This window comes from Spermophilus citellus (genome assembly GCF_964194105.1).
Source record: "Spermophilus citellus genome assembly, chromosome: 6".
NCBI classification, from domain to species: domain Eukaryota; kingdom Metazoa; phylum Chordata; class Mammalia; order Rodentia; family Sciuridae; genus Spermophilus; species Spermophilus citellus.
This window is the reverse complement of record NC_138187.1, coordinates 5,515,202-5,542,297: the sequence shown is the minus strand read 5'-3', so window position 1 is coordinate 5,542,297 and position 27,096 is coordinate 5,515,202. Positions and strand designations below refer to the sequence as shown.

The 27,096-nt window shown below is 43.5% G+C and overlaps 2 protein-coding genes across 6 annotated transcripts in view; one reads left to right on the top strand and one right to left on the bottom strand.

The window, feature by feature from the left end:
- LOC308651700 (mitochondrial import inner membrane translocase subunit TIM16) overlaps positions 1-742 on the bottom strand; it is a gene marked incomplete at its 5' end in the record, with an annotated part of 66,297 nt that extends 65,555 nt beyond the window's left edge. The window contains one exon of one of the 3 annotated variants that reach the window (XM_081299119.1): positions 521-742. In XM_081299119.1, coding sequence (XP_081155245.1) covers positions 521-580 — 60 coding nt within the window. Of the gene's footprint in view, positions 1-78; positions 493-520 lie in introns of those variants that run through there. The other 2 variants (XM_081299122.1, XM_081299118.1) reach the window with 2 other exon arrangements.
- A 14,049-nt stretch (positions 743-14,791) lies between these two features.
- The window catches only part of DNAJA3 (DnaJ heat shock protein family (Hsp40) member A3), a 27,604-nt gene continuing 15,299 nt past the window's right edge, over positions 14,792-27,096 (top strand). For all 3 annotated transcript variants that reach the window (XM_081296743.1, XM_081296741.1, XM_081296742.1), the window contains exons 1-5: positions 14,792-15,041; positions 19,277-19,410; positions 20,720-20,803; positions 22,065-22,265; positions 24,395-24,547. In XM_081296743.1, coding sequence (XP_081152869.1) covers positions 14,831-15,041; positions 19,277-19,410; positions 20,720-20,803; positions 22,065-22,265; positions 24,395-24,547 — 783 coding nt within the window. In that variant the 5' untranslated portion in view covers positions 14,792-14,830. The remainder of the gene's footprint in view (positions 15,042-19,276; positions 19,411-20,719; positions 20,804-22,064; positions 22,266-24,394; positions 24,548-27,096) is intronic.

The window sequence follows — 27,096 nt, the reverse complement described above, 5'->3', positions numbered from 1 at the left end:
GAGAAAGGAGGAAGCGCTGGCGGAAACCCGAGGGCGGGCCGGCTTCTGGCCAACGGCGCCCTTCTACAGCTGCCATACTCGGACTCGCCCAGGCCAGGGAAAGAGACGCAGCTCTCCCTCAGCCCGGCCCCGGGCAGAGGCGGTCCACGGCGGCGGGGAGGAGCGGACAGGCTCCAGCAGCTTCCAGATCTCAGCTCCCCAACGAGGCCGACCGGAAGCAGGGAAGGGAGGCAGCCTCGCAGGTCTCAAGCCTGGCCCCAGTCGCAAGGGATACTTCGCCTCAGAGGTCCCGGAGCTAGGCAGGCGGGGCAGGCAGGCCGCCGGGATCACCGAACAGCGGGGCCACGTCTGCCCTCCTAGCAGCAACGGGGAGGCCCGGGCGCCTGGGCCTGAAGGGAGAGCCCGGGGGAAGTAGGGCTGGGAAACTTGGCAAGCCGGGCGTCCACTGAGGGGCCGGCGCAGGGGGAGGGTGGCCCGAGGGGGCCGGTGCATGGGCTCGGGGCCAGCGGAGCAGGCTCACCTCGCGGCGGGGCAGCCGGGCCTCCAAGTGCCGGAACTTGGACACCTTGAAGCGGTTCATGGAGGCAGAGACCGTTTGCACACAGCTTGGGTGACCCGGGAGTCAGCTCTCAGGTGCACGCTCAGCAGCCGCGACTCCAGCTGCCTGCTGCCCCACCCGCAACCCTTGATCCACGGCCACGCCCTGAGCGCCCCCGGCCAATCGTAGCCGTCTGCGGGCTTCCTGACCACGCCCCCAACCTCTCGCTTGGAGCGCGCGCGCCGTCGGCCCCGCCTCCCTGCCAATGGCCGCGAGGTCGTCCGCGAAGCCACGCCCAGATGCCGAGGCAGCGCCGGCGCGGGTGGGTGGTCACGTGCCTTGAGGCTTTCTGCCGGCGGCGGCGCGCGTGGGGACCTGGCTCAGCAATGGAGATTCTGCGGGCAGGATTTGTTTCAGTGTGTTAGGCGCCCCTTCCTGCACTACCTACCTCCTCAAGTAGGGAGGGCAGAAATTAGCGATTCCGGAGACAGGAAACCCGACTTAGGGAAGATATAGTTCGGTGGTAGAGTGCTTGTCTACCGTGCTCGGGGTCTTAGCTTCGGGCCGCAGCAAAGAGAAAAAAAAAATAAAGGATAAGCCATTGGCCCCAGGTAACACCGATGTAAATGACAGAGGGGAACTGTCCTCAGGGCCTACTCAAAAGCCTCTGAGTCCTCTTCATCCTGCTCAGGCCAGGTGGGAGGGTGAGGGGCTTCAGCATAACTCCTTGGAGTTATGTCCTGGCGGGTCCCCTCCAGCCCTTGGGTGTAGTGAGGCATGCTCCCCGCAATAAATTACTTAAGTCATTTAGATAAACAGGAAAGAGAGCAAAAGATAAGAATCCCTTAAAAAGCTATGTCTTGGGCTGGGGATATAGCTCAGTTGGTAGAGTGCTTGCCTTGCATGCACAAGACCCAGGGTTCAATCCCCAGTACCACACCAAAAAAGAAAGAAAGAAAAAGCTATGTCTCCAGAGGCGCTGCATGGCTTAGTTCCCCTGTGACCGTTCATTCCAAGGCATCTTCTCATCACTGAACACTGACTCCATGCAATCTGAATGCTGTGTGCTTTGGAACTGACAGAACACTTGCCCAAGCGTGCTGGTAAAAGGGATTTTGATCTGAGGAATATGACTGACTGTTCTGGAATGGTCAGCTGCTTTGAAAATTCTCTTTCCACAGCAGGTGATAGGCTGCACAGACCAGGTAATGCTGACAGGCCCCAAGGGAATCGGAAATATGGATCTTTCTAAAGAGGTAAATTATGAAAACTGCTTACCTGTATCCTGCTAAGCGATTCAAAAGCATCTTTGATGAGTAAAAAATAGAATGTCAGTAGAGTTGATTGAAGTGTGGGATCCAGAGCTTTAAGATTCTGGCACCCACAGATGTGTAGTGTGCCCACACTTACCAGATCTGGAATACCAGCAGCTTCAGAAAGACACCTCCAGCACAGTCTTTTTTTTTTTTTTTCGTTTTTTTTTTTTCTTCTTTTTTTTTAAGAGAGAGAGAGAGAGAATTTTAATATTTATTTTTCAGTGGACACAACATCTTTGTTGGTATGTGGTGCTGAGGATTGAACCCGGGCCGCACGCTTGCCAGGCGGGCGCGCTACCGCTTGAGCCACATCCCCAGCCCCACCAGCACAGTCTTGAGTTGGTTGTGGAGTTTCATTACCTCAGATATTGCTTTTAAAATGGTATGGTAAAAAAGTATACAATTTACCATCTTAACTGGGGTAGGGGGAGATGAAACCCAGGGCCTTTCCCATGCTAGACAATTGCTCCTCCACAGAGCTATATTTCCAGCCGGTAGCCTATTTTTTTTTTTGGGGGGGGGAGGGCATACCGGTATAGAGGATTGAATTCAGAGACACTTGAACACTGAGCCATGTCCTCAGCCCAATTTTGTGTTTTATTTTATTTTATCACTGAGTTGCTTACCACCTTGCTTTTGCTGAGGTTGACTTTGAACTTGTGTTCTTCCTGCCTCAGCCTCAGGAGCTGCTGGAATTACAGGCATGTGCCACCACGCCCAGCTGGTAACCATTCTTAAGTGTACAATTTGGTGGCATTAAGTGCATTTACAGGGGCCAGATGCGGTAGCACACACCTGTAACCCAGCAACTCAGGGAGGCTAAGGCAGGAAGATCACAAATTCTAGGACAGACTCAGCAACTTACCAAGACACTGTCTCAAAATTTTTAAAAAGGGCTGGGGAGGGGCTGGGGATGTGGCTCAAGCAGTAATGCGCTCACCTGGCATTCGCGGGGTGCTGGGTTCAATCCTCAGCACCACATAAAAAATAAAGATGTCCGGGGCTGGGGATGTGGCTCAAGCGGTAGCGCACTCGCCTGGCATGCGTGCGGCCAGGGTTCGATCCTCAGCACCACATACCAACAAAGATGTTGTGTCCGCCGAGAACTAAAAAATAAATATTTTTAAAAAAACAAAAACAAACAAAAAAATAAATAAATAAAGATGTTGTGTCCACCGGAAATTGAAAAAATAAATATTAAAAAAATTCTCTCTCTCTCTCTCTCTCTCTCTCCCCCCCTCTTTCTCAAAAAAAAAAAAAAAAAAGGATGAGTAATATAGTATTGTGTATGTGTACCACATTTAGCTTATCCATTCATCTGTCAGTGGACTCCTGGCTATTGTGAACAATGCAGCTAGGAACATGGGTTATGGGTATACAAATATCTTAGACCCTGCTTTCAATTCTTTGGATATATACCCAGAAATGAGATTTCTAGGATCGTACCATGTGGGGAGCCACTCTGAATGACCCAAGCCTTTCATCCTGAAGCAGGAGGCTCTGACCAATCACTACATTTCATGGTGACTTGGGCGTTGTCCCAGCCCAGGAAATAGAAGGCATGTCTTCAGGAGCTATACTCTCCTGTTCCTTTGTAATACTACCCCTCTGCCCTGTTTAGGATAGAATGTTCCATGGAAGTGCCATTTGTGTGTCCCCCTTCTCTGGCTCTGACGTGGCCTTCTAGATGTCAGTCAACCTGCTGACAGCAGACATCCCAAAGCTAGACTCAACCCCCTGAAACCTGACCCTCCCTCTCTCTCTCTGTCTCTTTCTGCGGACCCTTAAGGTCAGAGGAGCTGTCATAGGAGCTGTCACAGGACCCACAGAAAAAGGTATCTCTCTCTCTTGTGTGGTTATTTTGTGCAGCCCAGTTCATTTGGAGTGTCTTAGTTGTGAGAAACGCAACAGTACCAAAAGTTGTTTTGTGTGTGTTTTTTTTTTTGAAGGGGGAGTTTGTTGTTGTTGTTTTAATTTTGTCTTTTAATTTTGAGACAGAGTTATATTAATTGCCCAAGCTGGCCTTGAACTTGTGATCCTCCTGCCTCGATTTTCCTATAGCAGGGATCAGAGGCTGTATCACCACACTTGTTAATATGGTAGTTCTGTTTTTAATTTTTTGAGGAACACATAATTGGTATTGAGTTTGGGATTTTGTTTTGTTTCTTGGTGCTGGTAATGGAACCCAAGGCCTTGGATATACTAGGCCAATACTCTACCACTTAGCTACACTCACAGCCCAGAATATTGTGCTTTGTAAGTCAAAATTCCTTCTTAAGTCAAAACTCATCCCTTAGTTACTGTTTGCATCAGTAGTATTTTTATGTGTATTTGCTTTTTCAATTTTATTTTTATTTTTAATTTTTTTGTATCAGTAGTATTTGATCTAACTTTCTCCTAAGCTGACATTCACACAATACTCAAATGCTTCAAATGTGAATCAATTGTACACCTATGAAAAGGTTCACATAAGCCTCTTAAATAGGCTTGGTATCACTTCATTGCTATCCCTGAAGTATTTATTTATTTTTTATTTTGGGGGGGGGGTACCAGGGATTGAACTCAGGGACACACTATCACTGAGCCACATCCCCAGCCCTATTTTTTGTATTTTATTTAGAGGCATGGTCTACACTGAGTTGTTATAGCACCTTGCTTTTTGCTGAGGCTGGCTTTGAACTCACAATCCTCCTGTCTCAGCCTCTTGAGCCGCTGGGATTACAGGCGTGCACCACTGCACCTTGCAATTTTTTTTATTATAAATTTACTATTGGGTCAGATGGGCCTAAGAAAGCACATACACAATGTAAAAGTGTATTAACAGGGCTGGGAGTGTAGCTCAGTGGAAGAGTGCTTGATTGGCATGCATGAGGCCCTACGATTGATCCCCAGCACCATAAATAAATAAATAAAAATGCTGATGAGAAGGAACAAGTAAGAGGGGTTGAAGTATAGAAATGGGAAGGATTGATCAATATAGCAAGTTTCTTGAGAAGGCAGAATATATCAGGGTGCTGGTAGGCAGGAAGATGGCTTAGAGAAAGCCATTAATCCCAGAGGTAACAAATGGACATGCCATGGCATAAATCTGGTTCACAGATAATGTTACAGATTATATATTTGTGTCAACTCAGAATTCATGTGCCAGATGTCCCCTCCAATTCCAGTGGGGTAGTATTATGATTTAGGGCTTTTAGGAGGTAATTAGGTTTAGAGGATGCCACAGGGGAAGACCCATGAGGGCAAGCTCCATATTACTGAGCTGTATCCTCAGCGTCCATTCATGTCTAGTCATGAAAGGACTAGAGCTCACTCGCCTTTTTTGTGCAAGCACCAAGGAAGGCCCTCATCAAGAATCTGACTGTGATAGCACACTGATTTTGGATTTCTAACTTCCAGAAGCAAGAGAAAAACGTGTGTGTTGTGAAGTCACCAGTCTCATGGTATTCTGTTAAGGCAGCCAGAGCCAACTGGGACAGAAGTACTTCTGTCCTTCAGTTGGTTTGTATAGCATTTTTTAAAATTTGGAAATTATATAAAATTTTGTATTTTACTTTCTTTTTTCTTTTGCAGTACTAGGGATCGAACTGTTATGCTTGAATTCTGGACCCCCAAAAGACCACCAGAGACCTAAGATCGATGTAAGCAGCAAAGAGGTGTTTATTGCGAGCTAGCTCGGTCCTCTGCGCGCACACAGCAACTGGTGACGCTGAGAGGCCCAGAGCCCAGGGTTTGCAGCAGTTTTATACATTCTTTGGAGAAGGCAAGGACCCCCACATACATCATAGCATCTCTTAGCAAATCTTCACACACCGAGGGAAAATCAAATAACAACTCTAAAACATGATTAGCACATTCACTGGCGAGAACAATTTGGGTAAGGGTGATTGGTCAGTACAAAAGGGGTATTCATTTGAACTGATTGGTTTAAGCCAAGAGGGGTGTTCATGCTGAATTACATGGTTTCCCAACATGTTATCAACCACCATAAACTACTGGAAGGGTCATCTGGCATCCCAGGTATTTCCCTGTCTCATGCTGATTGGTGGCTGCTAGGGGGTTGCTATGGATCCCCACCTAGCCTGACTGAGTCAGGGACACCTGGCACAGCAGATCTCTCCTGTTATTTGTAGATAAACCACTTAGCAGGGCGGGAATGTGCCTAGGAGTGCTCTGTGGGTCTTTCAAGGACAAGGTCATGTCCCTTCCTTGGACAGACTTTGCTCTGAGGTAGAGGCTGGTTTTTCAGAACCTAGGGATGCTCTACTACTGAGCTACATCTCTAGTCCTTTTTTTTTGGTGGTGGGGGGTACCAAGGATTGAACCCAGGGGTACTTAACCACTGAGCCATATCTGCAGCCCTTTTTTATATTTTATTTTTAGACAAGGTCTCACTGAATTGCTTAGGACCTCATTAAGTTGCTGAGACTGGCTTTGAACTCATCCTCCTGCCTTAGCCTCCCAAGGCCACTGGGATTACAGGTATGTGTCACCCTGCCCAGCCCTAGTCCTTTTAATTTTTTTAAACATTTATTTTTTAGTTATAGGTGGGCAAAATATCTTTATTTTATTTATTTATTTATTTTTATGTGGTGCTGAGGATCAAACCCAGTGTCTCGCAAATGTTTGGTGAGCACTCTACCACTCAGCCCCAGCCCCAGCCCTAGTCCTTTTAATTTGTAAATTTTTTTTGAGATAGGGTCTTGCTTAGTTGTTAGGGATGGCTTTGAACTTGCAATCCTTCTGCCTTAGCCTCCCAAATCTGCTGATTGACATATAGGAATTGACCATTCCCAGTTGGATTTCAGACTCTTGAAAAATGAAAAATTTGGTGATTCTGGATCCATATCTTCACATAGGTATGGGTCCAGGGCGGAATAATACTTGTTCCCTTTAAAGCAGGTGCTCTTGGGGGATGGGGATGTTGAAAAATTAAAGTAGATGTTCTTGCCAGGCATGGTGGCACATGCCTGTAATCCCAGTGACTTGGGAGTCCAACCTCAGCAACCAAGCAAGAATCTGTCTCTTAAAAGTTCAAAAGACAGCCGGGGATATAACTCAGTGATAGAATGCCCCTGGGGTTCATTCCCAGGGGAAGGGGAACAGATGTTTTCACAGTTCTACTGTGCTCCATCATCTTTTGCTCCATAATTTTTTTTTTTGAGATAGGTTCTAACTATATTTATTGCCCAGACTGACCTTGAATTTTCAATCTTCTGCTTCAGCCTCTTGAATAGGTAAAACTACAGTCATGGGCTTTTCACTCTTATACTTTACCTACCTGGCCTTAGCACCTGAGTTTGTGACTCCTAACGTACTCTCCTAGGCACTGGCTGTGGTGGGTGCCTGATGAGAGCAGACAGCTCTTCTGTCTACACAGTGACCAAGCTGAGTTCCACAACCAGGAAGAGAAAAGGAACAAAGAGACAGCAAGATCCAGGGAGTGACAGTCTGCTTCATGTGTTCCCAAATCCTTTCTGGCTAGAGAGGGTGAGTCTTGCTAGTAGTGCTCGGAGCACTGTGGCTGCTGCAAACTTGAGCAGAATAAATTACTTCATCAGTTGCAAAATTGGACTGGAGGGCCACCAGAATTTCTCCCAGTGCAAGCCCATGAATTACCAGCCTGACTTATTTTTTTATATTTATTTTTTAGTTATAGGTGTCTTTATTTTACTTTATGTGGTGCTGAGGACCGAACCCAGTGCCTCACGCATGCTAGGCAAGTACTCTACCACAAGTACTGAGCCATAATCTCAGCCCAGCGTGACTTCTTTATAATCTACAAACAAAGACAACTTCTCAATTGTGCTGAAAACAACTCTCTACCCCAGTAACTATCAGAGGGTAGGTCAGATTCCAGCAAAACAATGATGTCTGGTTAGTGTGGTGCCTGGTGTAATGATCTAGATTTCACAGGATCTATCATCATGAATAATTAATAAATGGTGGTACATGCCTGTGATCCCAACTACTGGAAGGCTGAGGCAAGAGGATTGCAAGCTCAAGGAAGCCAGGGCAACTCAGCAATATCCTGTTCAAATTTTTAAAAAATAAAAGAGCTAGGGCTATAGCTTAGAGGTAAAGAGCCTAGAATGAGTCAAGCCCTTGGCTCAATCCCCAGTAAATACCAAAACAAAACAAAAACTAAGAATAATTAATAGTGAACCAGAATTTGGGAGTCCATTGTGGGAAGTTCTCCTTCTGGAAAACCCCAAAACATGTCATCCAATTAAAGGAACATTAACAGAAGAGAAGGGACCAAAAAGGAAGACAAGAACAAACAATCTGCACAAAAGCTTAAGTCTTAGGACACATTCTAATTTTATTTATTTTGAAGCTAAAGGAATTGAACCCAGGGCCTTGCACATGCTAGGTGCATACTCTACCACTGAGCTATGTCCCCAGGCTTTATATCCTAATTTTTTTTTTAACAGAGAGTGAGAGAGGGGAGAGAGAGAGAGAGAGAGAGAGAGAGAGAGAGAGAGAGAGAGAGAGAATTTTTAATATTTATTTTTTAGTTCTCGGCGGACACAACATCTTTGTTGGTATGTGGTGCTGAGGATCGAACCCGGGCCACACGCATGCCAGGCAAGCGCGCTACCGCTTGAGCCACATCCCCAGCCCCTTTATATCCTAATTTTAAACTGTGATGCCAACAATGTTTCGGGTATGGTATCCCCTTAAAATCAGTGGTTTTAAAAAATAGAAAGGAAAAAATTTAGTGGTTTCCATAAATCAGAGTTTTTGCGAGAGAGAGAGAGAGAGAGAGAGAGAGAGAGAGAGAGAGAGAGAGATGGATAAAGCCAGCATCAGGGTCAATCACAGATTCCTTAAGTCTATTTATCTGCCTCTGAACTTATTTTTTTTACTAAAACACACATTGAAGATGTTTTATACTTAAACCACACCTTATTCACTTCAGGATCTGGCGAAGAGAGATACATGTAGTTATCTCAGAAATTAATAATTTTACAACTAAATATATTTTTAAAATTGTGTAAGCTAGGCATGATGGCATATATCTGTAATCCCATTAACTCAGGAGACTGAAGCAGGAGGATCACAAATTTGAGACCAGTCTCAGCAATTTAGCGAGGCCTTGTCTTAAAATAAAAAATAAAAAAAGGTCTAGGGATGTTGCTCAGTGGTTAAGTGCCCCTAGATTCAATCTCCAGTACAATTAAAAAAAAAAAAAGTAAAGAATGGTAGATGGTGATCCCAATGGTATTGTGTTCATTGTCAGTTCAAAGCCCTCCCGGGTGAATGAGGCAAGGACTCATAACATCTGTAGGGATTTATCTGTGCCCACTGTAGATATCATGATCCAGAACATCTGTACCACACATTTTAACCCTTTTGGGATTGTCTCACAGTCTCTTAAGGAAGAAAGGAAATGCTAACATTAGAAAAATTCTGAGCTAGCTTTTTCTTTTCCTTTTTTTTTTGAATTTTTTTTAATATTTATTTTTTAGTTTTTGGCGGACACAACATCTTTGTTTGTATGTGGTGCTGAGAATCGAACCCGAGCCACACGCATGCCAGGTGAGCATGCTACCGCTTGAGCCACATCCCCAGCCCATCTTTTCCTTTTTTTTTTGGTGGGGGGGTACTATGGATTGAACCCAGGGACACTTAACCACTGAGCCACATCCTCAACCCTTTTATTTTTTAATTTTGAGACAGGGTCTTAATGAGTTGCTTAATGCCTCACTAAATTGCTGAGGCTGGTCTTGAACTTGGAATCCTCATGCTTCAGCCCTGGAGCTGCTGGGATTATTACAGGTATGTGCCACCATGCCTGGCCTGAGCTAGCCTTTATAGCCTCAGGAAGAGTGTGCCCTCCCTGGAAGGGCTCCTCACTCATGGGAGGGTTGCAGCCAAATGACATCATGGACTTGCTCACTCCCATTTAACCTCAAATGGTCAGTGATTTCAGCAAGAAATCATGGAATAGACACTCATTTTCTTTACCTTTAACCCGCACCCTGGAGGTCTACCAGTGTGTTCAGATGTAAAGACAGATGTGATCGGAAGAGAACCTGGTGGAATTACTGGTCTAGTGAAATGAAGAGTGCATGAAGGGATGTGCTTGCTGCCTTGCGTGCTCTCTGTAAGCAACTTTTATTTCTCCTTAAAGCTCAAGATTGGGGGAATTCAGAATGGAGAACACAGGGCACAGGGAGAGGAGGCTTACTCTGCCTAGGAATGTGGGGAGATGTGGTCCATGTGCTCCTCCCAGTCTTTGGCAACAGGCCTGAGATGGACAATTTGTATCCTGTCCCAATTGAAGGCTTTGGAAGGCAGGGCAACAGTTCCTACACAAGGGTGACAATAAATATTTGTCCTGCCTCCCTCTTGTGAGAATCAAATGAAATGAAACATGAGAAAATATTTTGTAAATTATCAAGGGCTAGGCAAATAAGAACTAATGATATGACAGGCCACATGGTTTACAGGAGAGAGCCATGTTTTCATTGTTAGAAGACCTGGTCTTAGGTGTTACTGGCCATGAGACCTTGAACAAATCTTTGCATCTTTCAGCATTTATTGTATTTGGATGGAGTGTCCACTAGAGAAAATAGTCTTTTCGCCAGGCACGGTGGTACACTCCTGTAATCCTAGTGGCTTGGAAGGTTGAGGCAGGAGAATCGCAAGTTCAATGCCAGCCTCAGCAAAAGCAAAGCGCTAAGAAACTCATTGAGACCCTGTCTCTAAATAAAATACAAAAAGGTCTAGGGATGTGGTTTAGTGCTTGAGTATCCCTGAGATCAATTCCCAGTACCAGGAAAAAAAAAAGGAGAAGAAAATAATCTTTCCTACCCGTCTCACAGAGTTCTGATCATATTGAAATATAAAATGTCAAAAGAACTGGGCGTGGTGGCACGTGACTGTAATCCAGCAGCTCAGGAAGCAGAGGCAGGAGGATCCTGAGTTCAAAGCCAGCTTCAGCAACTCAGTGAGGCCCTAAGCAACTTACTGATGTTAGGTAGTAGCTAGTAATAAGCGGTGAGATGCAGCCAAGGTCACAGGTGTACTTTAAATTATTTAAGGGTCTTCTTTAAACTACTTCCAAACTAAACAAGAAAGCAAAGTATGGTAGTTAATTTGTAGAAAAGAAATGGAAGCAAAAGGAGCTAATCGGGAAACATGACAAGAGAAAAGGATTAATGGAATTAACTTTTGATAGGGTCCATTGATATTGACATGAAGCTAGGAATTATGGCTAAAGGTGCCTCCATTTATCTGGAGAGGAAGATTCCTTTAGTAGCACAGGTGCACTAAGGTAACTTCTGACCAGTGATTTATCCTAGTGCCCACATTAACATGGGATTGACTTGTAGATGAAGCCCCCTTAAATAGGATGGCTACCATGACAGTTTTAGAGATGACCAACAAAGGTAAAAAACTCCTCCACCACCTGATGTGAAGGAAGAGTGGAACACCTGGTTGGCAAAGAGTATAGAAGGTGGTCCCCAGTTGTCCTGGTAAACATCAAACAGTAATAAAATTGGGATGGCATTGTCTCCTTTGTCCTTCTCTGCTTGGAGATAGCCCACTCTTTACCTTGAGAGTACTTTTTGCTTAATGCTCACTTTTCTTTTACTGTATTTTCACCTCACATTCACTTCTAATAAAGTTCTCTTTCGTGATTTTTAGTGTCTGACATTAAATCTTCTTTCATCAGAACACAAGAATCGAGGTTAGGAGTTTCAGCTCCCTACTTTCCTGTGATAGTGACACCCTGTCTCTAAATAAAATATAAAAAGGGCTGGGCGGTGCTGGGATGGCTCTGTGGTAGAGCACTCACCTGGCACGTGTGGGCACTGGGTTTGATCCTTAGCACTGCATAAAACATAAACAAGTAAAATAAAGGTATTTATTTATTAAACTAAAAAAATGGGGAGGTGGGCTGGGGATGTGGCTCAAGTATTTAAGCACCCCTGGATTCAATCCCTGTATCAAAAAAAAAATGATAATAAGAAGCCAGGTGTGGCGACACACTCCTGTAATCCCAGCGGCTTGGGAGGCTGAGGAAGGAGGATTGCCAGTTCAAAGCCAGCCTCAACAACAAGGTGCTAAGCAACTCAGGAAGACCCTGTCTCTAAATAAAATACAAAATAGGGCTGGGGATGTGGCTCAGTGGTTGAGTGCCCTTGAGTTCAATTCCCAATACCAAAAAAGAAGAAGAAGAATTGTGAACTGTAAAGAGGTTATTCTTAGCACATTACAGCTTTCAGATTTCTCCATAATCATATACATATTGCCTAAAATAGGACAGTCAAACATCTCAAACATTATAAGCCCAAATAATAACTTATCATTCTCCCCAAACCTGCTCATTAATTGGGTTCATTAGCTTGGTTGGGGAATTATTTAAAAAGTATCTGTTGGGGCTGGGACTGGGGCACAGTGGTAGAGCACTTGCCTGGCATGTGTGAGGCACTGGGTTCGATTCTCAGCACCACATTTAAATAAATAAATAAAGATCTATCAACAATTAAAAAATATATATCTGCTCTTTCAGGGGTGATGGCATATACCTGTAATCCCAGCAACTTGGAAAGCTGAGGCAGGAGGATTGCAAGTTCAAGACCAAACTTGGCAACATTACTGATGCTCTGAGAAACTCAGTGATATCCTGTCTCAAAATAAAAAATAAAAAGGACGGTGATATAGTCCAGTGGTAAAGTGCCCCTGGGTTCAATTCTTTTTTTTTTCCCAATTCTTAGTATTTAATTAATAAAATAAATAAATAATAAAAATAAAAAGTATCTGTTCTGTACCCCAACAACAGTCAAAAAACAGGTCAGCCAGGTGCGGTGGTACACACCTGTAATCTGAGTGGCTTAGGAGGCTGAGGCAGGAGGATTGCAAGTTCAAAGCCAGTCTCAGCAACTTAGCAAGGCATTTAGCAACTCAGCGAAACCCTGTCTCTATTAAAATATATAAAAAGGTCTGGGGATGTGGCTCAGTGTTTAAGTACCCCCGGGTTCAATCTCCAGTATCCCCAAACAAACAAACAGAAAACGCTAGGCCAGACTCCTCTAGAGGCAGAGAAAAAGCCCTAATGCCTTCCATTTGGATGTCCAGGACTGGGGGTATAGCTCAGTAGTAGAGTGATCGCCTAGCATATATGAGGCCCTGGTTTCAAGCCCCAGTATCTATCCATCTCTGCTTCTTCCTCCAACCCCTCCCCGACAAGACAAGTCTTCTCAGATTTTTCTTAAGAATCAAGCCTAGGGCTGGGGATGTGGCTCAAGCAGTAGAGGCGCTCGCCTGGCATGCGTGCGGCCTGGGTTCGATCCTCAGCACCACATACAAAGATGTTGTGTCCTCCAAAAAATAAAAAATAAATATTAAAAAAAAAAAAAGAATCAAGCCTAACCAGGTGTGGTGGTGCACACCTGTAATTCCAGCGACTTTGGAGGCTGAGGCAGGAGGATCACAAGTTCAAGGACAGGCTCAGCAACTTAGCAAGACCCTGTCTCAAAATAAAAAATGGGCTGGGGATGTGGCTCTCTGGTAGATGTGGTTCTCCCTGGGTTCAATCCTTGGTAGAAAAAAGGAAGGAAGAAGGGAGGGAGAAAGAAAGACAGATCCACATACACAAAACTTTTCTGTACAATACTGGGGTAGAGAGCAGGGGGAGCAGTGATCTTCCTAAACCCATGGATGAACCCTTAGGTTCCCTTCCTATTGCTTGGTGAGGTGATGGTCTTGGAAGAATGCAAGTTGAAACTTCCTTGCAACTTATCAGGCAGGTCTACCTTTCTAGCCTCCTGTCTATTTGCAAACCCTGACTTTAGGGTTTAAGCAAACACTTTTGCATCTCCGACATTAGATTTTTAAATTCTTGCCCTTGTATTACTTTATCCCTACCAGATGCACTTTTTATCAAAGTCCAATTCAAACATTACCTCTCAGAAGGCCTTGACAGTTGAATCCAACTTCCCCAGAATGACTCCTTACCTGTATATACCTAGAATAGCATTTAGTACACTGTTAACTTGTATTACTTATCAAGGAGCGCGCGTCTCTCTCTTTTTCTGGGAGAGGGGACTGGGGATTTAACGGGGCCACTTTAACAACCTCAGGACTCCCACGCTTTTTTTTTTTTTTTTTTTAACTGGGAATTGAACCCAGGAGCGCTTAACTGCTGAGTCACATCCCAGTCCTTTTAATTTTTTGAGACAGGGCCTCGATAAATTGCAGAGGCTGGCCTTGAACTTGAGATCCTCCTGGTTCAACTTCCTGAGCCGTTGAGATTACAGGCGGGTGCCACCGCGCCCCGGCGGAGTCTGTCTCCAGTGAGGTTTGCTCTTCCAGGGCAGGGATGGTGTGACATTCATCTCCCTATCCCCAGTATTCTACAAAGTGCATAAAACCGCGGATGCACGAGACAATGGGTGTTCACAAGGTTTATTAAACTCATTTTGGGGGAGCTCGGCTACCATTCTGAATCATCAGCAAGCTCGCTACATTTTTGGAGAAGGCAACTATGCTTAGTAAGAGCAGAACTCTCGCAGTCCAGCTCGCAGGTTCTGGGAGGCGGGGCTGCCTGAGAGACCCACAGGCTCAGAGACGCGAGCTTCAGGGTCAGCTGAAGGCAGCCGCGCGCTGCATGCTGGGATCCGCGCGACCTAAGGCCGCGTAGCCTGCAGGGACTTGTCGTTCCCCTCCTGGCCAGAATCCTCAGGCCAGTTACAATCGCTACGCTCAGCCACGTTGTTCACAGGCAAAGTGCAGTCTTTGATCGTCCAGCACAAAATGACTGGATTCTCCTGGGCAAGTGTGCCTGACAGTATCTTCAAAGCAAAGCTCAAGCCGGCATGGGCTATCAGCAAGGCGAGCCAGGGAGGCTGCGCGTGCGCAACGCGTGCGTCCCTGCGTGCGCGTGGAGGCCCCGTCCCCGGAAGCGCCGTCCTGCGAGGCCTCCTTGAGCCGGCCGGCGCAGGCGCAGTGTCCCCGGGCCAAGATGGCGGCGCCGTGTTCCACACGCTGGTTTCTGGTGGCCGTGGGGAACCCGCGGCTGCTGGCTGCAGCGGGGAGAGGGGCCCGACCGCTGCGGGAGGGTGTGGTGAGGGCGTCGCTGGGTCGCAAGCTGAGCGTCCTCGCCTTCGCGCCTTCCTTGGGCGCTCGCGGCCCCCGGGCGCTGCTGACATTGAGACCCGGTGTCAGCCTCACAGGTGAGGGCAGGCTCCTGCGCTCGAATTGTGGCTCCAGGAACTAGCAATGAGTGACTCGCCTCGCTCCGGGTGAGGGGAGCAGGGTGGAGGTGTCTTCCGACTTGGGTGCGGAATTAGTGGGGAGACAGGCAAGTGGGAGGCAGAGAGGCCCAGGTGGCTCTCTATAGCCGTCTAGGGGGAAGAACTGCACGGAGTTCGGGGTGATGAACTGCCCCGAAGGCCATGAACCTTCACCTCTGTCAACATTTCTCGACTCTGCGGCTCCCTTGCTCTATTCCTTCTGTATCTCTGCACCTTTTACTTGTAGGAGAAAGCAGGAGGCAGCTGCCATTCGATGAGTGCTAGTCACTCAACAGCCCTGCAATATGCAGATCTTCATCCCCATTTTAAAAACAGGCACTATCAGGAATTGACCCCCGACCAAGATCGTGAAGTTAGTTGTCTCAAACTCAAAGTTGTCATATCCATAGCTCATACCCTTCCCACCACATGATGTAAATTAAAGGACACGTTAATAGTCTTTTAAGAATATGTTCTTAAGAAGTTCTTTAGACAGTGATTGTAATAACACATTCTGACATATATGAGCACTTTACCATGTTTCCATCATATTGCCTTATTGATAAGCACTGTTACCATTCCATTTTATAGAAAAATTGAGGCTTAGATGCTAAACAACTTGTAGAAAGTCACAAAGCTAAAAAGCATTAGACTTTGATTTAAACCTAGCATCTTCTTAATTGCCAGAGATTACATCAAATTAATGTGTATTAAGACTTAAAGTTGGGCTGGGGATGTGGCTCAAGCGGTGGCGCGCTCGCCTGGCATGCGTGCGGCCCGGGTTTGATCCTCAGCACCACATACCAACAAAGATGTTGTGTCCGCCAAGAACTAAAAAATAAATATTAAAAAAAATTTTCTCTCTCTCTCTCTCTCTCTCTCTCACACACACTCTCTCTCACTCTCTCTTTAAAAAAAAAAAAAAAAAAGACTTAAAGTGCTTAGCCATGATGTTTTCTTATGCTGTGCATTGGATGACTTCAGTTTTAGTGAAAGGGAAGGAGGGAAGCATTGAGCAACCTTTTATATTCTTGAATTATGATAGTTGTTTTGTGTCCTCTAGAATTTGGGAATTGTAAGTTATCTATAAATTTATAAGTAAGGGCTGGGGATGTGGCTCAAGCAGTAGCGCGCTCGCCTGGCATGCGTGCGGCCCGGGTTCGATCCTCAGCACCACATACCAACAAAGATATTGTGTCCGCCGAGAACTAAAAAATAAATATTAAAAATTCTCTAAAAAAAAAAAAAAATTTTATAAGTAAGATTAAGGAACCTTGGCTGACTGGGATTTAGTACATGCCTACAATCCCAGCAACTCTGGATCCTGAGGCAGGAGAATTGCAATTTTGAGGCTATCCTGAGCAATTTAGCAAGACGCTGTCTTAAAATTAAAAAGTTAAAAAAAGTGGGCTGGGCATATAGCTTAGTGCTAAAATACCCCTGGGTTTGATGTTCAGTTCCCAGAAAAAGGAGGAGGAAAAAAGCTCTTACTGGAAAATTTAATAAGATAATTTCCTATTGGGGGCCAATTTTGTACCAGTTACATAATAGGTAGTTATTAAAATATCAGTAATTGTGATTATGTTGTGCAGCATTAAAAAAAAAAAGCATGGGTTTTGAACAGACTTTCCTCCCGAAAAGTGTGTGACCTGGGTGTATTATTTAATCTCTTTGATCCTGTCTTAACTCTGAAAATTAATTCATAGGCAGATATTTGTTGAGGCTACCCTATGTCAGCCACCATTTCAGGCACTGGGAATGTAGCAGAGAACAAGAGATTGGGAGTGAGTTTAATCCAGTGAAGACATTTTAAAATTCTCTTCCTGTCGTATTCCTGGATAGAGCAGTAGTTTGTTCAGGTTTTTTTTTTTTTTTTTTTTTTAGGGAGAGAGAGAGAGAGAATTTTTAATATTTATTTTTTAGTTCTCGGCAGACACAACATCTTTGTTGGTATATGGTGCTGAGGATCGAACCCGGGCCGCACGCATGCCAGGCGAGCGCGCTACCGCTTGAGCCACATCCCCAGCCCTTGTTCAGGTTTTTTGAGAATTATTTGAAAAAATGTAATGCTGTTTTCTCAGTATGAACAAAATGGTCATTTTTAGGGTTTTCTAACATTTATAATGTCAGGATTTTTTGTTGTTGTTGTTTTCTTTTTCTTGTTTTGGGTACCAGGGATTTAACTCGGAGGCACTCTATCACAGGGTCACATCCCCAGCCCTTTTTTTGTATTTTATTTATGACAGGGTGTCACTGAGTTGCTTAGTGCCTCATCATTGCTGACGCTCTCGATCCCAATCCCCCTGCCTCAGCCTTCCGAGCCCCTGGGATTACAGGCATGTGCCACTGCACCCCGCTTAAACTCTTTAAATTATTGCTGATCATTGTTGCATTTTGAACAGTGTTATCAAATTTGTAATAGAGAAATGTGATTTGTCTTTATCCATATGCAGTTTTGCATGTCTCCCATTCTAACTCTGCTGATGATGTTGAATCCATAGCTGCTTAGAATCTTTGCCACTTCTGGCCTCAGCCTTTGGCATTGGAAGGAGAAGCTGGAAATGGTTAAGGTAATCCCTTACTCTTGAGGAAAAGGGAAGAGGTTATAGGATCACTGAGAAACCAGTTCCAATGTCTCCTCAAGACTGACTGAAGAGACAGTAACAGCCTCCTAACCTCTACTACTTTTATTGTCCGCTTTTCCCATTCTAGAAATATTGGATATAACAAAAACAGCTTTACTTCCTGTTTCTGATTTTTTTTTTTAAAGAGAGAGTGAGAGAGAGAGAATTTTTAAATATTTATTTATTTTTTCTTAGTTCTCGGCGGACACAACATCTTTGTATGTGGTGCTGAGGATGGAATCCGGGCCGCACCGCATGCCAGACGAGTGCGCTACCGCTTGAGCCACATCCCCAGCCCCCTGTTTCTGATTTTATTCTGACCCTTCCTGCTCATTCTTGTGTCTAATCATCCCTTCTCCTGACACTTTCCTGGATATTCTCAACTTTTCTGATTATGTTTTTCTTTCTTTCTTTCTTTTCTTTTCTTTTCTGTTTTTTTTTTTTTTTTTTAAACAGTACTGGAAATTGAACCCAAGGCCTTGCCCATGATGCTAGGCAAATGCTCTACCAGTGAACTACATCTCCATACCCCTGTTAATTTTATTTTTAATTTATCTATCCATCTATTTATTTATTTATTTTTGTAGTATTGGGGATTGAACCCCGGGCACTCTACTACTGAGCTACATCCCTAGCCTTTATTATTCTTTCTTTTTCTTTTCTTTCTTTTTTTTTAAAAAAATATTTTATTAGTTGTTGATGAACCTTTATTTATTTATTTGTATGCGGTGCTGAGAATTAAACCCCAGTGCCTCATACATGCTAAGCAAGCACTCTACTACTGAGCCACAACCTCAGCCCTTTTTAAAAAAATTTTGAGACATGGTCTTGCTAAAGTGCCAGAGTGACCTCTAATGTGTGCTCTTCCTGCCCCAACCTGTGTCACTAGGATTACAGGTGTATGCTACCTCTCTAGGATCCTATTAATTTTAAGTAGTCTCCCAAATCTCCTTCAAAATCTAATTTCTTGTTAATACTTGCAGTGACTCCCTATTGCCCTCAGGATAAAATCCAGACTTAGAGTATCTTTAAGGCCCTCTGCTTATTCCTGGACCTCATTAATTATCTCCTAACCACCACTGTATATCATCACTCACTGCAACCCAGAGTCTCTGGTTTAGTTACATCATGGTCCTATAGTCTACATGAATGAGGTCCTTACCATTTACTCCCAGCCCCCACGCCCTTCTAGTGATTGAAGCCAGGGCCTCAGGCATGGTAGGCAAATGCTCTACCACTGAACCACATCCACAGCCTTCTAAATCCCTTCTTAATCATCTCCCAGAGGTAGCTCTTTATCTGGGATCTTTAATATTTCTCTAATGGTGTTATGAGATTACACCAATGGTATAATTCATCAGAATCAACCACACTCAGTACTCTGATATTGTATGAATTTATTTTAACCCAGTGGCTTTGTCCACTTTTGAATATACTGCCTTTTTCTCTAGTGGGCTTGGATGGGGACAAGCTGGTATCTCCAGTCTTGTTCTTTCACAGGTGTGTGCTGTCTGACTCACATTCCGAGAGTGATTTTCTTTTCCTTTTCAGGAGTAAAAAGTTACCCTTTTGTTTGTACTGCCTACTTCCACACAAACACCCCTTTGGCCAAAGAAGATTATTACCAGATACTAGGAGTGCCCCGCAATGCCAGCCAGAAAGAGATCAAGAAAGCTTATTACCAGGTCTGTATGTCAGTCTGTTATCCCAGCTGGTACAGTGTTTAGCCTATATGGATGGGTTATGTGAATCTGTTGGTGTGATGTAGTGGACTTTGCTGGATGCATTCTTCAGTATATGGTACTGTAGTGATTAGTGCTTTAGAAAAAAAGAGTCCAAATTAGGTTCTTTTCCAGAGGCTATTAGTGTAGCTCAGTGGTAGAGTGTGCTTAGCATGCTTGAAACTCTGGGTTCAATTGCCAGTTCTAAAATATAAAACTCGTTTGCATGTATAAACATGTAACAATGAGTGTCTATATATATATGATTAAATTGTACCAGTAAAAAATTAAAATAAAAAAATTTAAATATTTTCTCAATTGTTAATAGACTTTAATTTAATTTATTTATTTATATGCGGTGCTGAGAACTGAATCCAGTGCCTCACATATGGTAGGCAAGCATTCTACCACTGAGGTACAACCCCAGCCCTAAAATAAAAAAGATTTTTTAGGGCCAATTCTGTAATTCAATTTATTCTGAGCTTTCTGAATTAGCAGGTATACTTATCTAAGTTTTAGGTAAACATTTTTCACATTCAGATAAAACAGTTTATGGGTTTTAAGAATTATTTCCTTTCTTAACACAGAAAATGTGAAATTCTATTGTTGAGTTCCAGACTCTTGGTTTGGTCTTATCAATAAAATAAAAGCTAGGAGTTCAATGTGGGATTAACATCTTTTCTCTTTCTTTTTGGTGGTACTAGGACCAAACCTAGGGCCTCATGCATGTTAGGCAAGCACTTTACCACTGAGCTACACCCCCAGCCCTTTTTTTGCTTTATTGTGAGTCAGGGTCTCACTAAGTTGTCCAGGATGGCCTTAAACTTGTGATCCTTCTGCCTCAGCTTTCCAAGTAGCTGGGATTACAGGCATGCACCACTATGTCTATCATAAATACACTTTTTGGCACTTTGTTTTCACAATGGTGCCCAAGTTCTAAAGAACTAGTTATTATTTTTGGTAGAGATGTGTTGTGGTTGAAAATGTGTACATTTATTTCATTGAAAAAATGTTTTAAAGTTTTAAATCTTGTTTTAAAAATTGCTGTTAGTTGATATATATATATATATAAACCTAGGGGCACTTAACCACTGAGCTACATCCCCAGTGTGCCTCCTGAGCCACTGGGATTACAGGCGTGTGCTACTATGCCCAGCACTTGATAAGTCTTTAGAGTTAACTATTACAAAGAAGACATAATTGTGTCTCATATTTGGGTTCTGTTTTAATAACCATCTCATGTTTGTATTAATTTTCATTTTTTTTCCCTTAGCTTGCGAAAAAGTACCACCCAGACACAAATAAAGATGATCCCAAAGCCAAGGAGAAATTCTCCCAGCTGGCAGAAGCCTATGAGGTAATGTGACTAATGTGCATGTGGTCACTGTTGTTCAGCTGTGTGAATCAGAGTTTGCTTTGGTACACAGGACAGCCTGTAGTGTCATATGGTCCAGTGTGAAGGCTGTGTCCCTACACTAAATCACTTTGTCATGTATATTAATGTGTATTAATGATAAAACAAAGAATGGGGTTCAATAATCCAAATTAGTAAAGCTTCCCAGGCAATTTATATTTGCAGCTGAATTTGGGACCTCCCAGTTGGATTAATTCAGCCCTTGTTTGATGACTCTCCTACTTAGGACATCTTCTTAGGGTTGGTGGAAGACCATTATTGCCATGCAAAAACTAGAAATGTAATCAGAGGGCACAGCATACACCTGTGAGGCGGGCATCACCCAAGTAGAATTCTACTGGATAGTGTCTCTTCTCCCCAGATTTTGACCATCCTAAAGGGATTCTGAACATGTAGTTTCATATATCCACAGAAGTAGACATCCTTATATAAAAGCAGCCTCAGCTCAGTGAGTAGTCACTGAGCCAGTGTCTTATTTCCTGGCAACTACATTTAATGTGTGTTAGTCAGGATTTCCCAGAGAAACAGAAACAATAGAGTATGTAAAGTTTATAAGAGGGGATTTATTAGACTGGCTTACATGATCAGGGCCTGAATAACTACACAGTGGCTATTTTCAGCCAAGGAAGCTGGTAGCTGCTCAGTCCAGAAGCCAGAAGAGAGAGAGAGAAAGAAAGTGAATACTCCATTTTTTCCCCACCCCTCCATAGTGGCGCTTCCCTCCAAAGAGCTTTGTGCTAATATAGCAGTCAGAATAGTCCTCAGAAGGCATCCTTAAATGATGCACTCTCTGCTCCTGTCGCTCTTCCTCCTGTTTCTGTCCTGTAGGATAAAGGGTAGGAAGCTTAAGGTCTCTACCAGGGTGTCTCCTGAGAAGAGAGGTGCAGTATTAATCTGAAGCTTCAGGATGCCTAAGAGGTTCTGTGAAGATGAATACAGGCATTTTACAGTGTGGCCACCCCTGGGGCTTTTCATAAGACACTTGAAAGTACTTCAGGCTTCACATGTAGAGTCCCATGCAGTCATCTCTCACCTCTTCTAGGAGCTGAAGTTGCAGTCTGTCCCCCCATCCAGAGAACTTCATAGAATATTTTGGCACATGGAGCCCTTTAGCCTTGTGACTGCTTTCCTTGGTGGAGCTCTTATCTGTGTTCCCATGCTTCCACAGACCCAGAAATGCTGCTTGCTCTGCCTCTCCTTGTAGGTGTTGAGTGACGAGGTGAAGCGGAAGCAGTATGATGCCTATGGCTCTGCTGGCTTTGATGCTGGGGCCAGCAGCTCCGGGCAGAACTACTGGAGGGGAGGTCCCACCGTTGACCCTGAGGAGCTGTTCAGGAAGATCTTCGGGGAATTCTCATCATCTTCCTTTGGAGATTTCCAGAGTGTATTTGATCAGCCTCAGGAAGTAAGTTCCTTACTTTGAAGGGTTATTCCAATTTTAGGCTTCTAAAGTGTGACATAAATTTTTATCACTTTATTTCTCAGAAAGGCAAAGCAACCTAAGTGAAATGATCTTGAGGCAGCTATTTGACAGAAAATAATTCCAGCATTTGAAAAACCCTGTAGGTAGCAATGAATAGCACCCACCAGGTTTTGACTAGGTTCTGTTTTTTTTTTTTTTTTTCCTGCTGCTGGGGATGGAACCTTGTGGGGGTGCTGTATCACTAAGCATCTCTAGCCTTTTTAAATTTATTTTTTATTTATATATGTACTTAATTTTTGGTAGTGGGGATGGAACACAGGGGTGCTTTACCACTGAGCTGCATCTCCTTTTTAAATTTTTTTTAAAAATTTATATATTATTTAATCAATTTATTTTTTTTTGTGCCAGCAACTGAGCACAGGGGTGCTTTACCACTGAGCCACATCCCCATTTTTACTTTTTATTTTGAGATAGGGTTTCACTTAGTTGCTCAGGGGCTCACTAAGTTGTTAAGCTGGTTTTGAACTCATGATCATCCTGCCTCAGCCTCCTAGCAGCTGGGAATACAAGTGTGTGCCACCATGCCCAGCTATCTATTTATTTAGTGTATGTATGTATGTATTTTAATATTTTGTTGTTGTTGTTGTAGATGGACATAATACCTTCATTTTGTTTATTTTTATGTGGTGCTGGGATCGAACCCAGGGCCTCACGCATGCTTGGCAAGTGCTCTTACTGCTGAGCCACAACCCTGGCTTGTATTAATATATTTTTTATACTGGGAATTGAACCCAGGGGCTCTCTTGCATTGAGTTGCATCTCCGGACCTTTTTATTTTAAGATGGGGCTAAGTTGCTTAGGGCCTCGCCATGTTGCTGAGGCTGACCTCAAATTTGAAGTCCTCCTGTCAGCCTCCTTAGTAGTTGGGATTACAGGCGTATGCCACTGTGCCTAGCTTGACATAGGGTCATGCTAAATTCCTGAGGCTGGGCTTGAGTTTACAATCCTCCTGCCTAACATTCCTGAGAGACTGGAATTATAGGCATGTACCACTATGCCTGATTATTTTTACTATATTCTCAACAATTGCTTAATCAGGCAGCACGTAAGACCATCAGGGGCCATCATTTGGGTGTGTTTTATGTGGAGTCTGCCACATTATTCTAAGGGAGCTCAGTTCACAAAGGAGACTGCTGTGTCTCCTTTTCATATTTATGTCTTAATTGTTACAGTTGAAGACGTAGGAGAAATGTTTCATGATCTAAGTTATGATTATGTATTATTTCATCTTTTTTTAAGTGCGTTAGCTCTCCATTACTGTTATAAAATACCTGAGACAATAAATTTTAAAAAAAGGAAAGGTTTGTTTTGGTTCATGTTTTCAAAGTTTTCAGCCTATGGACAGTTGGCTCTATTGTTTTTGGGCTGTGGTGAGGCAGCATATTATGGTAGGGAGTGCATGGTAGAGCAAAATTGTTCACCTCATGTTTCCTGGGGAAAAAAGAGGAAGAGACCTGTGGCCTGCCTTTCCTTTGAGGGCATGCCCCGCTGATCTAAAATTTCCATACCTCTTAAAGGTTATACCACCTCTCAGTAGTGCCAGCTTAGAGACCAAGGCTTTAGCATAAGGGCCTTTGGGGAATATTCAAGATGCAAACTGTCGTAATTATTTTCTGTGAACATTTTCAGTTTATTGAAAAGTGTATTTTCTTTTTTTTTTTTTAAATAGAGGAGAGAGAGAGAGAGAGAATTTTTTTTTAATATTTATTTTTTAGTTATCGGCGGACACAACATCTTTGTTTGTATGTGGTGCTGAGGATCGAACCCGGGCCGCACGCATGCCAGGCGAGCGCGCTACCACTTGAGCCACATCCCCAGCCCTGAAAAGTGTATTTTCACTTAAATTAAGACATACTTAAAAATCCTAAGGCCTTGGGAAGGATCTGATGAGTGATTCCTACCTGTTCTTACCTGGCAGTATACAAGTGTAAGCATAGCAGTTAAAGTGTAACCACAAGTGCTGACCAGTGGCCTCGTGTCCTCCTATAGCAGAGCATCACTTTGGTCATTGGGAAGCAGAGCATTAACAGGTCATGCCTCGATTTCTTTAGTACATCATGGAGTTAACCTTCAATCAAGCTGCCAAGGGTGTCAACAAGGAGTTCACTGTGAACATCATGGACACCTGTGAGCGCTGCGACGGAAAAGGGAATGAGCCCGGCACCAAGGTGCAGCATTGTCACTACTGCGGCGGCTCTGGCATGGTAAGATGTCTGAGAGGACCCCCCCACACACCAACCCCATGGTCTCCCACCTTTTGCCCATTCACCCTGTTTGTTTGTTGTTTTTTTGTTGTTGTTGTTTTGTTTTGTTTTGGGGATTGAATTCAGGTGCATTCTGCTACTCTAACACTGTGCTGTACCCTGCCCTTTTTTAATTTTTTATTTTGAGACAGGGTCTCACTAAGTTGCTTAGGGCCTCACTAAGTTGCTGAGGCTGGCCTTGAACTTGTGATCCTCCTGCTTAAGCCTCCAGAGTCACTGGGATTACGGGGCTGCACCACCAAGGCTGGCTCACCTGTGTTAAACATTTTGTTCCATTTGCTTTTTCACTTCTGATGTGTTCCTATTCATTCGTTGGGTGTGTCTCTGTCACTGTCCTACCCGAAGACTATTTGAAAGTGAGCCGTATTTTTCTCTCTCTTGGGGGGAGGGGCCTGGGGATTGAACCTGGGGGCCTAACCACTGAGCCATATCCCTAGCCCCTTTTTATTTTGAGACAGGGTCTTGCTAAGTTGCTTAGGCTCTCACTAAGTTGCTGAGGCTGGCTTTCAGTTTGTGATCCTTCTGCCTCAGCCTCCTCAGATGCTGGGGTTACTGGCCTGTGCTGACTCACTGGGCTGGCTGAAAGACATTATATCTCTTGATTCCTAAGTATTTAAGTGTAGTATTTCAGTATGTATGGTGTGTTCTTAACAAAAACATTCTCTTAAATAACCACAGTACAGTTTTCTCAATCAGGTAACTTCATGTTAATACCATATCATTATCTGTATGTTTTCAAGTTTTTGCAGGTGTCCTTATGTCTGTAGCATTTGACTATCATATCTTTAGTCTCTAATCTGGAACTATTTCTCAGTCAGCTCTTTTTTTCTTTGACCTTGACTTTTTTGAAGATTATAAGCCACTTGTTTAATAGAATGTCCTTTGATTTGGATTCTTGATAAGATTCAGATTGTGGGGCTGGGGTTTGTGGCTCAGTGGTAGAGCAAGAGCACTTGCCTAGCATGTGTGAGGCACTGGATTCCATCCTCAGCACCACATAAAAATAAATAAATTAAATAAAGGTATCCTGTCCATCTACAACTAAAAAAAAAAATATTTAAGGAAAAAAAGAAAGATTCAGATTGCTTTGGGTAGAAACCCCACAGAGGCAATTTATCCTTTTCAGTGGATCATATGAGTAGTTTTAGGTGTCAGTTTGTCTCATACTGATGACATTACACATGTTCATGATTACTTTGTTAAAATAGTGTTTATCAGGTTCTTTAAAGTTACTATTCTTTTTTTTTTTTTAACAATTCTAGGTAGGTGGTCTTTTTTCTTTTTTTTTAGTGAAAGAGAGAGAGAGAGAGAATTTTTAATATTTATTTTTTAGTTCTTGGCGGACACAACATCTTTGTTGGTATGTGGTGCTGAGGATCGAACCCGGGCCACACGCATGCCAGGCGAGCGCGCTACCACTTGAGCCATATCCCCAGCCCACTATTCTTTCTTTTGAAATTAATAAATGTTATGATGAAATACCCTGAGACTATAAGTATCATATTCCTCATCAGACTTCTCAATCACACATGACTATCATGGTCGCTAAATGACAAGTTTTCTAATTCTGTTAACCTGTCTGCATTCTACTGGATGGAAGAACTTCTTTTCTTCCAGTTACCTGTTTGTTTATATCAGTATGAAGTCAGGGATGCTTATTTTATTCACTGTGTTATAATCAGCAGTTTCTTTGCTGTTCAACTTATCCCTAACTTGGCCTGTGCCAGGTCCCTTCCATCTGACTGTTGTGTCCTTTTGACATGTTCCAACCATACTTTCAGCACTTCCTTACCTTCCACAAGGCAGAGTATTCCAGGCTGAACTTGTTCTCTCCCTGCTACACCCTTTGAATCAGGTATTACCTGTAGCTGTGGTACCTGTTAGTGTCTAGTGGGACATGAAAACCAACGTCTGTATCCCCCTTATGCTCGTGGCCCCTGGAGTGACACTACTTCTAAACTTTCTCAGCAGACTGAGCTAGGAAATCAATGTGTGTGTCACTTGTAGACACGTATATACATCTGTTCACATGTATAGATATATGTGTACACACATGCATGCATTGACATCTGTCAAAAAGCAAGAGTTCAAGTGAGAGTTTCACCTTTTTTTCTGTAACAGATATCTAGCTGCTATTATCCTCAATATGTTTTCCTTGTTGGGCAAAGTGGTGCAGCCCTTTAATCCCAGCAACTCAGGAGGCTGATGCAAGAGGAATGAAAGTTTGAGAAACTCAGTGAGACTTTGTCTCAAAGAAAAAAAAAGAACTGGGGATTGTAGCTCAGTGGTGGAGTGCCCCTGGATTCATTCCCTAGGACTATATTTTATTTTATTTTTATAAATATTCATTTAAAAAAAATTCAGTTTTATAGCACTAATTAGTTTTAGAATTGTTAATCCATACCATGTGGAAAGCATTCCTATTAACATTCATTCAATATTTACAGAGTTCCTGGAGCTGGGGATATAGCTCAAAGGTAGTGTAACTA